The sequence below is a fragment of the Cuculus canorus genome, chromosome Z, assembly GCF_017976375.1.
Source record: "Cuculus canorus isolate bCucCan1 chromosome Z, bCucCan1.pri, whole genome shotgun sequence".
NCBI lineage: Eukaryota > Metazoa > Chordata > Aves > Cuculiformes > Cuculidae > Cuculus > Cuculus canorus.
Genome location: NC_071441.1, coordinates 64,942,480 through 64,956,944, shown reverse-complemented (window position 1 = coordinate 64,956,944; position 14,465 = coordinate 64,942,480). Strand labels below are relative to the sequence as shown.

The 14,465-nt window shown below is 41.8% G+C and overlaps 1 protein-coding gene across 5 annotated transcripts; it reads right to left on the bottom strand.

Annotated features, from left to right (window-relative positions):
* Positions 1 to 829: 829 nt before the first annotated feature.
* STARD4 (StAR related lipid transfer domain containing 4) lies at positions 830 to 14,369 on the bottom strand. Of its 5 annotated transcripts, none has more exons than XM_054054653.1 (6): positions 14,239 to 14,369; positions 13,526 to 13,629; positions 8,345 to 8,394; positions 6,659 to 6,785; positions 5,512 to 5,626; positions 830 to 4,959 (listed from the first exon to the last, which is right to left on the bottom strand). In XM_054054653.1, the coding sequence occupies exons 1-6, from the start codon at positions 14,240 to 14,242 to the stop codon at positions 4,730 to 4,732; spliced, it is 630 nt and encodes a 209-aa protein (XP_053910628.1). In that variant the 5' UTR covers positions 14,243 to 14,369; the 3' UTR covers positions 830 to 4,729. The 5 variants fall into 5 exon arrangements, with proteins under 5 accessions (XP_053910628.1, XP_053910631.1, XP_053910630.1 ...); XM_054054656.1 differs by having other exon boundaries at positions 14,231 to 14,256; XM_054054655.1 differs by lacking the exon at positions 14,239 to 14,369 and adding an exon at positions 14,173 to 14,198.
* Between the last annotated feature and the right edge of the window lie 96 nt (positions 14,370 to 14,465).

Genomic DNA, 14,465 nt, shown 5'->3' with positions numbered 1-14,465 from the left:
GCCAAATGCCGGCTCTTGCACTTGGGGCACAACAACCCTATGCAGTGCTACAGACTAGGAGAAGTCTGGTTAGAAAGCTGCCTGGAGGAGAAGGACCTGGGGGTGTTGGTTGACAGCCGAATGAACATGAGCCAGCAGTGTGCCCAGGTGGCCAAGAAGGCCAATGGCATCTTGGCTTGTATCAGAACCGGCGTGACCAGCAGGTCCAGGGAGGTTATCCTCCCTCTGTACTCGGCACTGGTGAGACCGCACCTTGAGTACTGTGCTCAGTTCTGGGCCCCTCACCACAAGAAGGATGTTGAAGCTCTGGAGCGTGTCCAGAGAGGAGCAACAAAGCTGGTGAGGGGGCTGGAGAACAAGTCTTATGAGGAGTGACTGAGAGAGCTGGGGTTGTTTAGCCTGGAGAAGAGGAGGCTGAGGGGAGACCTTATCACTCTCTACAACTACCTGAAAGGAGGTTGTGGAGAGGAGGGAGCTGGCCTCTTCTCCCAAGTGACAGGGGACAGGACAAGGGGGAATGGCCTCAAGCTGTGCCAGGGGAGGTTCAGGCTGGACATCAGGAAAAAATTTTTCACGGAAAGGGTCATTTGGCACTGGCAGAGGCTGCCCAGGGAGGTGGTGGAGTCACCTTCCCTGGAGGTGTTTAAGGGATGTGTGGATGAGGTGCTGAGGGGCATGGTTTAGGGATTGTTAGGAATGGTTGGACTCGATGATCCAGGGGGGCCTTTCCAACCAAGTGATTCTATGATTCTATGATCAGACGTAATTCCCCAAAAAATAACTGAATGCTACTTCCGACTTCACAAGTATTGAAAAAGCTACACCATGAGACTGTTGCAATGCATGTTTTATTTTTTTCTGCAATTGCATTCAAAATAAAAATACAATCTCTTAAGTGATGAACATAGTTAAAACCAGTTAAAACAGACTGATTTTGACGTTCTGAACATAGGCACAACTCCACTGGTTTCACTAGAATTATGGCTATTTTTACAGCAGTGACATCTCAGGTTGAATCCCCACCTCATACCATCAAAATAGAAAGATTTTATTTGTGATTCCTCTAGTAATCACAAATAAAAAGATTATTTGTGATTACTAGAGGAATTATACACTCTTTTAATGCTTTATAAATTTTCCATGGTTCACATTTATCAGTTCATCAAATTTGAGATCAGCGCTTGTGCTATTCCCAAAGAATCTATCTAGAGTCCAAGTCCACCTCCACGTACCGGAGGTTTTAGATGAGGAACAGAGCCAAACATGAAAACTGTCTGATCTTCAGCCATGTTTCCCATCCACACACAGAACAACTGTCATATTGCCTAAGCCACTGAAAAAGTAAGCTTAAAATAAATACTAGTCATATAGAAATAATTTTGATATGTCTACATACATGTTATTTTCCTAGCAAAAACTTGTCTCTGCTCTCCTTGGGTACCTCATTTGGAAGTCACTTTTGGATTATTATATTCTGGTTTAACTGAAACACTCCTAAACTCAAGTAAACTGCTGTGAGGATGACAGAAATCTATACCAGTTAATTTGTCTCCCATTCCTCTTAATAAGCAAAACACGGGCTCCTGCACTTCGTTCTTTCAACTGCTTTCCTGTTTTTGTTCCATCTAGATTGTCCACTAACTTAGGAGGAAAACAATGCCATGGTGGGAAAAGAGGTTCTGATCAGGTAAGTACTCGATTTTTTGGCTTTCTTGGTTTTGAATGTATTCTGGTTAAAGAATAGCTCTGCTTCAACATCCAACACTCCTCTCAATACCTAGTATAGCTATATAAAAAGAAAATAAGTTTTTGGTTCAAATAAATACAATATACTATGAAACTGGACATCTCCTATATTACTCTGTAGCTGAACTGCTTGGAATAATGACTGAAGGGGTATCAGCTATGTACTACTTTCAGTGGCATAATCAGCACAAATTGTCAATCATTGCGTTCCTAAATCAGAACATTTTTAGAAATGTAAGATTCCCCAAAATAAATCCTTAAAATTTGTTAGCACGTTCTGTGACTTCTCACCTGAAAACTGGAGAATGGTACTATGCTTTTTTACTGATAAAAAAAAATAAAAATCTGCTTCCATTCTCTTTCTCCAGTAGTCTCTACTCTGTTATTCGCTTGTGTCTTCAGAATCATTGGCAGAAGCAAACTACATTTGTTAAAATACATAAAGCCAGTTTAATCAGGGAGGCTGGAACTAGATGATTTTTAAGGTCCTTTCTGACCCCAACAATTCTGTGAGACTTTATGAAAATACAAGGCCTAATTTGCTTTCAGGAACTTTACTCCCATTCCACTTCTAGGCTTGTTACTGAAAACAACTCTCTTGATAAAAAGGAAACTTGCACAGGGAAATTTTTATTGAAAACATCATCGTACTTAAAATTCAATAGTAATTTTCTTCAATTTAAATTCTGGTTCTTTCTTCAGCTGCTCTTTGCTTCATCAGCCTATCTTCACTGAAAACATAAAAAGCCATTTCAGTGAACACTAAATAAGGACGGCCACTCTACAGGTATTAGAGCTTTTATAATGGTTGTTTGGAACAGGGTCCTCTTAATCTTTTCTGCAGTGCCTAGTGTTGTACAAATATAATCTTGTAAGTATCCTGTACTCATTCTGGCTGATTTCTCCAGCACTGAAGTGACTCTGTGGTTTAAACAGGGGTTTTACAGAGCAATGGAATATTTTTCTCTGTATGTATCTGTATCACAACCCCTCAATTAGTCAGTCCCAGCAGTTTTTACGAAAGAAGACATGAACATGCAGATTCATTCTACATGTAGTCTTTATAACTGTGAAGAATAAATAGGGTACACTTCACACAGCTTCCTCTATAATCATGTCAGCATTCATCCCACAGAGCAGTACTGAAAGGAGTGAACCCTAGCGTTTAGGAAGAAATGTGTCTGCTGACACCAGTTTTCAGTGTCCTTGGTGGTGAAAGATCACCTTGTGAACTTCCAGTACTGGGGGGGAAACAAGAAAGACAGAAAAGATGGGAAAAGCAATCAGTGAGTTTAAATGGAACTGCAGAACACACAAAACCTATCAGGGAGCTGGTATTTTCTGCCTGTGAAGACACCAACGGCTCTTTGATGCCACTGTTTTTAACTGTCTTAACACTACTAAATGGCTTAATACACCAAGAACATTCGAAGACCCATCACTCTGTTTGGTGTCAGGTTTTTTCCTACCTCTTTGCCTGAACAATAAGACAGAAAAGTTCTCACTGTTCAGAGTTCAGCTACAATGCCCAGTGTCAAAAGAGTCAATATTGCAGAGGAACAATTTTCATCTGATTTTTTTTCCCTGAAAGCTGATTTTGAGTCCTTGGATTGTATGTATACAACTGGCCACAAAATATTAGGACTCCAAGACCCACTCTAACTACTACAGAACTGAACCTGCCTCTACTAGCACTGGTAAAGCATAGGAGTAATGACAATCTCACCTCAGCAATTGATGCATAACAACATTAAAAGCTTAATATCAAGTTTTAAAGAGAATTCAGGTTCCTAATTGCACAGGCAGTAACCTTTGAAAGCCCCCGCTATGTAAATGTCAGCATCACAGGATGGCTAAATATCCTTACAAACTTGACCCTCCATCCTCCAGCAGATCTGAGCAATTCTGTATGTTGAGCGTTGGCCTTCAAGTGCTCATGTTTTAAGACGCTACTTCCATGTATTGCAAAGGTCAGTCTGGAGGTACTATGAAAGAACACTCCAGTGCACTGCTCCTGCACACTGGAGGTCAGTGCAGTTGTAGATACACCAATGACCATATCTGAAGCAAGTTAGTGGTCTTTTATAGTAATTGCACGATTTTCAGTTGAGGAAGACAAAAAAAACCCCTGAACACAGGCGCGCGCGCACACACACACACACTTCCATGCAATTGTAAGTAAAAAATTCTTTAGAAGTAGAGAGCAACACAGAAGATCCATTCGAGGTTTGCTATTTTGACAACTGTGTGATTAAAAGCCCACTAAAAACTATGGAAAGACACTTGATGACTTGAATGAGCTTTGGATCAGCTGTAAGAGCATTTCTTTATCTATGCACTAAGACTGTTATATTCAATAGTTAATTAAGTTACACTTACAACACTGAAGAAATGCCAATAATGAATACTTATTTTTGCTAACAAGCAAATAGCTTTCATATGAATAGTATTACTTAACAACTTAGATAAGCAATATCCCTATGATAAATCAAAGCAAACTTTTTGAAACAAATTACAGATGCACCTGTACAAACTAAATAAATCAAAGATTTTAAGCAAATATAAAAATATATATATTACAAAATTACATCCTTCAATTAAATGCTGCCTGTACAGCAACTTGCACTGGCAAAATCCTGAGCACTCTGTTCTCAATGCTTTTGTTGAGAGTGGAGTTCACACTGTGTTTTTCACGCCCCCCCCCCCTTGGATTTTCTACCTAGGAAGTCATGGGTTTATAAGATTCAGATCGCTCCTTACACAGCTGCAGAGTACTGAGCAGGAAACAGAATCTCACACCATGAATTAGGAATGTACAGTAAGTATCACACCAAAGAGTACTTGGTAAAGTTGTCTGGATCCCTCAAAATAAAAGTATCATTCAGGTACAATATTATTTACCTCTTAACTCAGTAGCTGACCTATGCTAAGCTAAACAATATCATTTGATTGCAAGAAATGCAAGGGCTTGTAAGTCACTGTTTTAATATGTTTTCAGTGCCTTTTTGAGGTCAGAGTAGAAATTGGCCAGGGTACTAGACATGGCTGTATCTACTGCAGATTGTGGTAGCATCCCTCGCAGTTCAGTCTGAATATAGCCTGTCAAAAGACTATGGCCAGGATAGTCCTTAAGAGGGACACAGAACCAGCCGCAAGGGTGATTGAATCCACGGACAAAGTTAGGTCTCACCTCTCCGTAGTCCAGGCTTATACCTATCAAGGAAAACAAACAAACAAAAAGCGAAATTAATTTGAGACAGGTGAAAAAGTAAAGGTCCAGTATATTTAAAACATACAAGTTCCTGTTTGGGGAACTTGGCAGAAGTGAGAGACAAGTTTCTGAGTATTTTCATAATGCAAGTTGTCTGCTCTTCATCCAAACTGCAGATACAGATAAGTAGAGCTTGATAAGCAGAAATTCTGACATTAAAAACATATTCCTCCCATTTACTATCAAGTGGAGCAAGTTGTTACTCCATCCAGTTCGCTGTAAAAGCTGAGTCAGAGCACTGACTTTGTATCTATGACTGCTGTTCCACAGCTGGCATACATGAAACTTGGCAGGCAGGGACGGCTCTTGTGTAAACCAGTAACTTGTACCTTCTTTAATTCTATAAAATGTTAAAATACCTTTGAAAAACTTGTTGGACACCATCTTACACTACTTTTGAATGTTTACTATAGAACTAAACCTAATTTTAATACAATCTTAAGCCAAACAGCTGCTGCAAAATATGACTTAGCCAGAGGTAAGTGGTGCCTTACCACATGTTAGAAGCCCATCTTCATAGCTTGTAGTGTAAGAGAAATCAACAAATTCCCTTGGTGCAATGATGTTCCAGAGCTGGCCAGCAGTTGTGTAGCGCATCACACAGCAGTTCTTGTTTTGTGACAGAATAAGGAGGGTGAGAAAACAAAAATCTTAGTTTAATGAATGCAGGGAATGTTAGGCTTGTAGGCTGCTAGCCTTTTCCAGGCTCTGTCAACTATGCTGTGCAAACAACCTCAAACAGGTCACAATGGCACCTTTAAACCATACTGACTAAAACTAGAAAACTGTATTATGCCTGGGAACTGAAAGTCCTATGGGTTTTATGTGGCTTAACAATTACTTAGGAAACATGTAAAGAACATTAATAAAATGCAAGAGGTCTCTTTTGGTACTAAAATGATCTGTCAAGTACTTTGAAACCACTAAGTGAATAACAAAATAGACAATAGATTTTGTATTAATTTCAACAAATAATTAGCAAAAATGCCGTGCCATACAAAATTCCCTGAAGAGCCAACAGCAACAGACAATCTTGTCCAAGCCAGATAACCACAGGGTTTTGAAGACACACTGAATGTCCCCAGTAACCAAAGGAAGGCTCCTAGCTCTTCTGTAATCAACTTAAAACCTACCCTTCTGTACCAAGTCCTGTCCCTCAGTATGAACTATTTCGGCTGCCAGCACAAACCCCTGCCACACAGTGAAGTTAGCCTTTCAGGACGAGGGAGAGGTTGCAGCTTCAGTATACGTGGATTATTAACACCCACAGTTCTGGGTTTTGTGGAATGGAAGAAAGCAAGCTGCATGAAAAGGCTTTAGCATATAAAATATCATACTGTAACCTTGTATATGCGACTTTTATCAGAGGCTAACAGAGCTCCCAGGTCTGAAAGAATTGTGACTGACCAAGTTTTACTCCTTTGCTTTTAGCATTGATGGAAAGCTGAACTGCAAGCTTCACAATAGGACTGTGTAGCCAGAAAGCCACATCTGAGGTCACCCACCATGTGTATGTACAACACCCCACATGCATGCAGAAAATTGGTAGATAAATTTTAGTACTTGTTGCAGCTCTGCTGCACTGTTAAAATTCATGTATGCATCTATACACACTTCCCTTAAGAATCTACAGGTCTTCACCTCTTGAAATGTTTCCATGATGTCCATTGTAGTCATTAAGCTGTCCCAGTCCAATCTAGAAGGTCCAGGGCGAATATGATCCACTATTCTGTTAGTTGCATCTTCCAGCACTCCTTGAGCTTTGTAGCTAGAGAAACGTATGCTTACATTTAGAAGTGAGAAACTCTTCAAAAATATTCCATTAATTTGCAACAGCACACACACTGTAACAGCTTGGTATGTGGAGTTATGGTCAGCGGACAATTGTACCAGATAATCAGTACAGAAAAACACCTATCGGTCAATCTAGTCTTCTCTGCAATAAAGGTTATTCTGAGAAACAATGTCCTATGCTGAATTCTATATTTTGTAAATGCCAGAGTCCTCCCTCAGATAAAAATTATCACATCTATTTCTCTAATAACTTGCTATTTTCCTTTTCTTGCTGGGCAAGTAAGGGAGTCCACAAGACACAAGTAAAGATAAAAGCAAAAAGAAATGAGAGCAGGAGTACAACGGACAAAACATTTTCCAGTAAGTAGAATTAACAGTAGTGGAACCAAGCTATTGAGAAAGTACATTATGTTTTGGTGGTGTATAAGAGTACCAAATTAAATAATTCGGCATAAGGCATTACAGAACATTCGTTATCAGATGTTTTTAGGAGTTTTCGTCACTTGTGTTACTGGGCGATGTCCTCAATAGGAAGAGTACATCAGGACCAGTATTTTTAGAATATTTCTTCTTTATTAAGTTGTTGTAATTAACAGTAGGTAACTAGCAACCTACTTATCTACTAATTTGCCCAGTTCATCCATATTCGCTCATGATTACCTGGTTGGAGCCAATCTCAGCTGTACACTCAAAACTGGAGGACCATGTCAATATGTCAGCAGCTTCCAGGTAGGTCTTTGTAAAGTTCTTTAAAGCATCCTTTATTTCACCACGTGTATAAACAACCCTGAAGTATTCATCTGCACATAGCGGCTACTACCCTCTTGGCAGTGGTTCAAGTTACACAACCTGTCAATGCGCCCATGGCCCTGCACAGAGTCAGCAAACTCTGTGAGTCTTGGGTTGTCAGCTCTTGCAGATTTAACAGGACTTAAATTTCACAAAACACATCAGCCTTTAAGATACTTTCTAACATTAACTTTTCAAACAACTTTTGATTTCTTCATGTTGCTGTTTTCTAGCAACTATTTCTCTGCCTAAACCTACAGATATCGACAGAATCGAGCGACACAAACTCGCACAGGAAGGGATTTTATGTCACACATACTTCCCACAATTATACACTTGGTATTTTACTCTACTGCACTTGCATGGTCACTGCAACAGTCCAAGCACAAACTAAATTACTAAACAACACTCGGGACCTACTGAACCTGGACTTGATTCTGTGGTTTGCACACCACCTTTCTTAAAGGTCTGAGCGTGCATTGTTGCCCTATTCAGTCAATGGGAGTTTTGTGATGCGTTCCACATTTTTTTTAATTGTTCAATGTTCTAGACATCATGCAATGCTACTGCATTGATGTATAACACTAAAAAGAAATATTACAGGCACAGCAGATGATCCACTAAGGCTCTCCTCTGCAGAGTCTGTGTAGCTGAGGGCTGTAGAATCCATAGCCTTCATTTCTAAATTCCATAAAACGCACCAGTGGAATCTTGAAAATGTTTCTGCTCTGCAGGCAAACTTACAGGTATCCACTAAATTCCTCTGATGGTTTACGCCACACAGTTGCATCTTTCTGAAAGAAAAAAGGAAGATAAGACATTAATTGTCACTTACATACAATTATAAGGTGTCCAGAAAATGCTTCCATTTTTCTGAAGAAAAGCAAATTACTTTACCATTATCTAAGGTGCACCCCAAAGCGCTAAATGATCCGGGCACTATTGTACACTTTTCTTAAGAACGGAGCGAGACGTTTCACACGTCTTTTACTCATGGTCTTTCAGTCTTTCAAAAAAATCATTCAATTGCCTTTCTCAGTGTCAAATGCTAGAAGTCTACACTTCTAGAAGGGTTTGTCAGGCTTAGCCAGTCTACCATGAAAACATATAGAATAATGGAACCACATTACTAGGTAAAGCTTTTCAATTCAAATGCAACTGGATAGCCATTATTTGGTCACTATTCTGACAGGAAGACCACACAACTTTTGCTTGCACTCCTGTAACACGTGACCAAGCAGATGTGTGCAGGAGGACCTGACAGTGGTAGACTAGAAATCTTAACTTACCCTTCCCTCCTAGATGCTTGACTAAGTGTCTTGCAAGCAGTAGCGTTTTAAAGTTAACCATAGAAAATAAAGAAAACAATATCTTCTGACTTTTTCTAAGGAACTTCTGTACAAAATCTCTGAATTTTAGTGTTAATCTTTGAGTACCTTTTTGATTTGGAATCATGATTACAGAAGCACAAAGGAACAAATGGCCTAAAAAACATGAGTGTAAGTACTGCATCCAGAACTGCGTAAGATATCTTCCTGGCAGAATGTCTTAAGGGAGGCATGGAGGGAGGAAAGCAGCGAGGCAGGAAGGAATGAATAAGTGCAACTGGAAATTTTACAGGAGTAAAATCAAAGGAGGAATGTGTTCTGAAACAGTGAGATTCAAGTAACTTCCTGAAGTTAGAAAGCAATGGCAAAGGTGTAAGACTTTGCATTTAGCAAAGCAGAGGTGATGTAGGTGTTATGCAAGAGTGAAAGGCTTGGATAATCTGTTCCTCCCTTTCAAGACAGTGAATTTTTTAAATTCTTCAAATAACTGTATTGCATTTGGAACAGCTGAGCCTTTCTTATCAGTGTCTGCTCACAAAACAAAAAATAATTCTAGATCAACCCAAAACATTGTAATAAAAGGACAAAAGAAATTTACCACGCTAGTCCTACCATGTTGCTACACTAAGATACCAAAATACATGTCTGTCTCCTATACAGGATGGGACTATAAGGTATTCTCCCAGCCCAGATCTCATAGATCAGCAAAGTCATAGAAGCATAGAATAGTTAGGGATGGAAGAGACCTTAAAGATCATCTAGCTATAGCCACCCTGCCATGGGCAGGGACAACCCACTACATCAGGCTGCCCAAGGCCCCAACCAACCTGGCCTTGAACACCTCCAGGAATGGGGCAGCCACAACTTCCCTAGGCAACCTGGACCAGTGTCTCACCACTCTCACGGTGAAGAAATTCTTCCTAATGTCCAGTCTAAATCTGCCCCTCTCCAGTTTATATCCATTGGCCCTGGTCCTATCACTACAAGCCTTTATGAATTGCCCCTCTCCAGCTCTCTTGTGGGCCTCTATTCAGGTACTGGAAGGTTGCTACAAGGTCTCCTCTGAGCCTTCTCTTCTCCAGGCTGAACAAGCCCAACTTCTCAGCCTGTCCTCGTATGGGACGTGCTCCAGCCCTCCAATCATCTTTGCTGCCTTTCTGTGGATCCATTCTAACAGCTCCATATCGTATTTTAATTTTTTTTTTAGCTACTGACTCCCATAAAGTAAGAGGGAAGGAGATTAAATCATCATTATGAACTTAGGGGGAGAATGTTGGAGGCTAGGAGATGCACGAAAGAGAAGTTTATTAGAACTGTGGCAGGAAGCAGTCTTTATACTACAGATTTTCCATTTGAAGTTTTGAATGATCCTAGATTCAATTTCCTCTTTGAAATTGGTCAAATGAACTTCAAGAAATATAACATCAACATTACTACTGCCATCACCATCAAAATAACAAAAAAACATATCCAAGTCACCTGTAAGTACTTTCATTTTTATCTTTTTTTTTAAATGAGAAATCATTAGCAGAATTTATGCATTGAATACAAATATTCTGACTACATGTAGCACTTAACAGCATAGCTCCTGCCCCCAAGCAGGCAAATGATTATCATACTGTAAGGAGTGCATCTCATTGCAGCCAAATAAATGCAGGTCTTGTGAAGACAGACTTGGGTTTGTGTCTCACTGTTTCCAGGCCCGATGAGGCTCCTTCACTTTAAGGATAGGAGATTAATCTGTTTCTTTGAACTACACATATAATAAAGTGCCTCCTCAATTTGGAAACAACCTTTTCTCCACAATTTTAATAGCTAGGGAGGCAATTTTTCACTACAGATAAGCAGTGTTTGGTCAGTTTATTGATTAGATATTTTACTTCTTGAAACACAGAGAGAATGAGATTTGTAGCTCTATTCCTAAGAGTTGCTACAAGATCCATGCGTCACTGGTGCTTAACTTAGTAAAAAGACCATTTTCATTCTCTATATAACTGGTAAATCTTGTCCCTGTTAACTTGCCACTCTTCTTTCCATTAGATACTCATTTCTGCTAGCTGACTTACAGCCTAGTTCTTTGGGTAAAAGGCTAAATCAACAGCTGAAATAAACCAGATTTATTCCACTGAAGTTAACAGAAATATGCAATTCTACCTCATCTGGGGGATAGGGCTCAGTGATGGGCTGGATGACAGCTGAATTTTCCAGCTACTGGAGTGTTTTCCTAAATAATTACATCTCTTCTTCTCATTTCAGTATCTATCTTATTACTTGGAACACCACATCTCACTACCCCTGGGATACTGTTAACATATATGAAATGCACTGCACCCTTTATTGTTAGGAAGCACCTTTCTGGGATTTGGTAAGAGCAGCAGGGAACAGGCAAGAAAAAAAAAGTGTTATAATTTCTGAGTAAGCAGTTTTCAAATTGTATTAGCCATTCTCGTCCTTTTCTATCAAGACTCAAATTTGCCTTCAGCTCTGTAAGCACAACTCAGTACTTGGCATTCCACTCCACAACGTAGCCCTACATTAGGAAAACTCAGACTAAAATCTTTGTTGCTTGTATTTGAAATTCTCTGCAGGGCAACCAGTAGTATTCTACAAGGTCTCAAGCTTCCTGACTTCACAATATTTTCTTTTTTATTAAAGAGGGGCAAAAATTGCTCAGTCAAATCTGCCTTCTTCTGGTGACAAAGAGAGGTATGAAGCGTAAGTTTATTAGTCTTCCTCAAATAATGTTAATGATAGGTGATGTTATTTCTCACAGTAAGTTTGTATTCCTTTGTGTCTTTAAATCTCCACAACTCTAACAACACTGTTTCTTTAATTTCCCACATCAGAATGAATATTGAGAGATTGGTTGCCTGCAAAATGCAAAAAGATTAGGTATTTGAGTACATTTGTATCTCCTAGGTTGAAGAGTAAATAACAGCCCCAAGCCCTGCCCTGAATGGTAACCCCCAGATCTTTTTATTGTCATTAGTGACAATGCAAGCACATGGTACTGCTCTACCCTTACTCCCTCTAAAAGAGTTGGGCTATATCACACCAAATATCTGGGACTCTAAGTTGGCAGCTCAGTATCTTCCTGTCAAACACAATCATATTGCTAAAGAAAGTAAACTGTCAGTCAGAAGCTCTTCTTGGTGACAGTCCCCATAATGTGATACATTCAGATTCTAGTCAATTTTGTCGTTGAATTAAAGAAGCTGTGTGGCAGAATAACCATCATAAAGTCAACTAGTTCCTTGCTTCTGCAAAAAAACAGATGGATAGATTGCAGCAGAGCATGTGAAATGTCAGCTTGCACCTCTGTCAAAGCAGCTGAATGACTGAAATGTCACATATTTCAGGCAGGAAGAAAAGAGTAGAGGTAACTATGAATCTGTGATCTCAGAGAAAAACATAACGAACATTGTAATGGGAAACTTTTCAGATGGAAATATGAAATTGAATTATTTTTGTATGGGAGCTGCATTTCCTTTGGCCAGGACAATTTCTCTAAAGTGTCTCAGTCTGCTTCCACTGTGCTGGAGCTGCACAGGAAAACACTTCCAGGTGAGGGACTTTCAGAGACATTTGTATTAAAAGTAGGAGAATCTTAACAGAGTCTATTTAGTGTGATGAAGCAGGAATCAGAGAAGCTAAGCCGGTCAAAAGAAGGGTGTGCCAAAGTACCTCCAAAGAACTCTCCAAGTTCCTGCTTGGAGAAAGCAGGAACTACCCTCCCTTTCAAGGAAGGAAACTTATGATAACATTGGGGCTCTGAAGGCAACAGACACATGAAGCACTATGAAAGAATTGAGAATGATTACACTTCTAAAGAGGAAGACATTTGAAAGCTGAAGCATGAAATGTTCAACCATTATACAAAAAGCAGATTCTAAAAGCCAGCACAGCCTACGTGCAGACCACGGCTGGTTTGCTGAAAGTACAATTAAGCACCTTGCAGCACTGCAAGCGCTAACAGCATTTCACATTTTGCGTTAAGAAAGGCCTACAGTCCTACACAGGCAGGACTCTTCTGTGAGATGCTTCCCTGAAAATGGGTATAATGAATGACAGAGTGTGACTGTAAGACAGGAAAAAAAGCATATATACTTTTCACTTTCCTTCTAGGATGCAATACCAGGTGGGAAGTGGAAGGGAGTGGATGGCTTTAAATCAGAAAGGGGAAGATTTAGCTTGCACATTAGGAAGAAATTCTTCATGATGAGGGTGGTGAGGCCCTGGCCCAGGCTGCCCAGCAAAGCTGTGGCTGCCCCATCCCTGGAGGTGTTCCAGGCCAGACTGGATGGGCCCTGGGCAGCCTGATCTAGTGGGAGGTGTCCCTGCCCATCGCAGGGGTTGGGACTGGATGGGCTTTGAGGTCCTATCCAACCCAACCATTCTAAGATTCTATGATTCTCTCACCTAAATGTGTTATATCTCAGATGGGTGGGTTTGCAGGGCCTTTTGCATGAAAGGATTTGCCTAACGTTTCACATCTGTGTTACACGGAATAATAAACAATTTCTCCTCCACAAGAGACCTACCACCTCTTCTAGTGAAGAAACCTGTCTTCAAGCGTGACACCACCCAGCGCACTCACCGTTCTCTTCGCCAGCCGCCACTCACTGTCTGGGATGCTGTGGTACCGGATCAGAGTGTTCTGCAGCTTTGTAGCCAGCGGTGCCGAATCCATTTGCTTTCCTCCTGCATAAGGACAGACTCGTTACACAGACACATGAGAGGACACCACACTGAGGATGCCAACAACAGCACTGCTCATTGAAACGCACGCATGTCGCACGGCGAGAGCTGTCTCCCCACGCTACGCACACACGCACATATCCTGGCTGACAGTCGTGGTCACCCTCCCGTCTCCTGTCCTCCCCTCCTCTCCCCCCCTCCCCTCTCCTTGCCCCTCCCCTTCTCTCTCCTCCCCCGGCCCCTCCTCTTGCCTCCCCTCACTTCTCCTCGCACCCCCTCCTCCTCTCTCCTTTCCATGCCTCCCCTCCTCGCCTCAAATCTCCTCTCTCCTCCTCGCCTCCCTCTCCTCCCCATGCCTCCTCTCCTCTCCTCTCCTCTCCTCTCCTCTCCTCTCCTCTCCTCTCCTCTCCTCTCCTCTCCTCTCCTCTCCTCTCCTCTCCTCTCCTCTCCTCTCCTCTCCTCTCCTCTCCTCTCCTCTCCTCTCCTCTCCTCTCCTCGCCTCTCCCTCTCCTCGCCTCCCCTCTTCTTTCCCTCTCCTCGCCTCACATCTCCTCTCTTCTCCTTGCCTCCCCTCTCCTCCCCTCCCGTCCCCTCCGCTCCGCACACACGCACGCATCCCGGCTGCCCCTCCGGAGCCCGCGGCGCTCTCCGCCCGCCCGACTCCCCCTCGGCCGCACGGGCGATGCCGGCAGCCAATGGGACTGCAGCGGGCCGGGCGGCGCAGCCAATGGCAGCGCGGTCCGTGCGGCCGTGGGAACGCGCGGGGCTAAGGTGGGGAGCGCTCGCCGCGTCACCGGGCGGGGCAGCAGGGCGGCCTGCCGGTGGGCAGCTGATTGGCT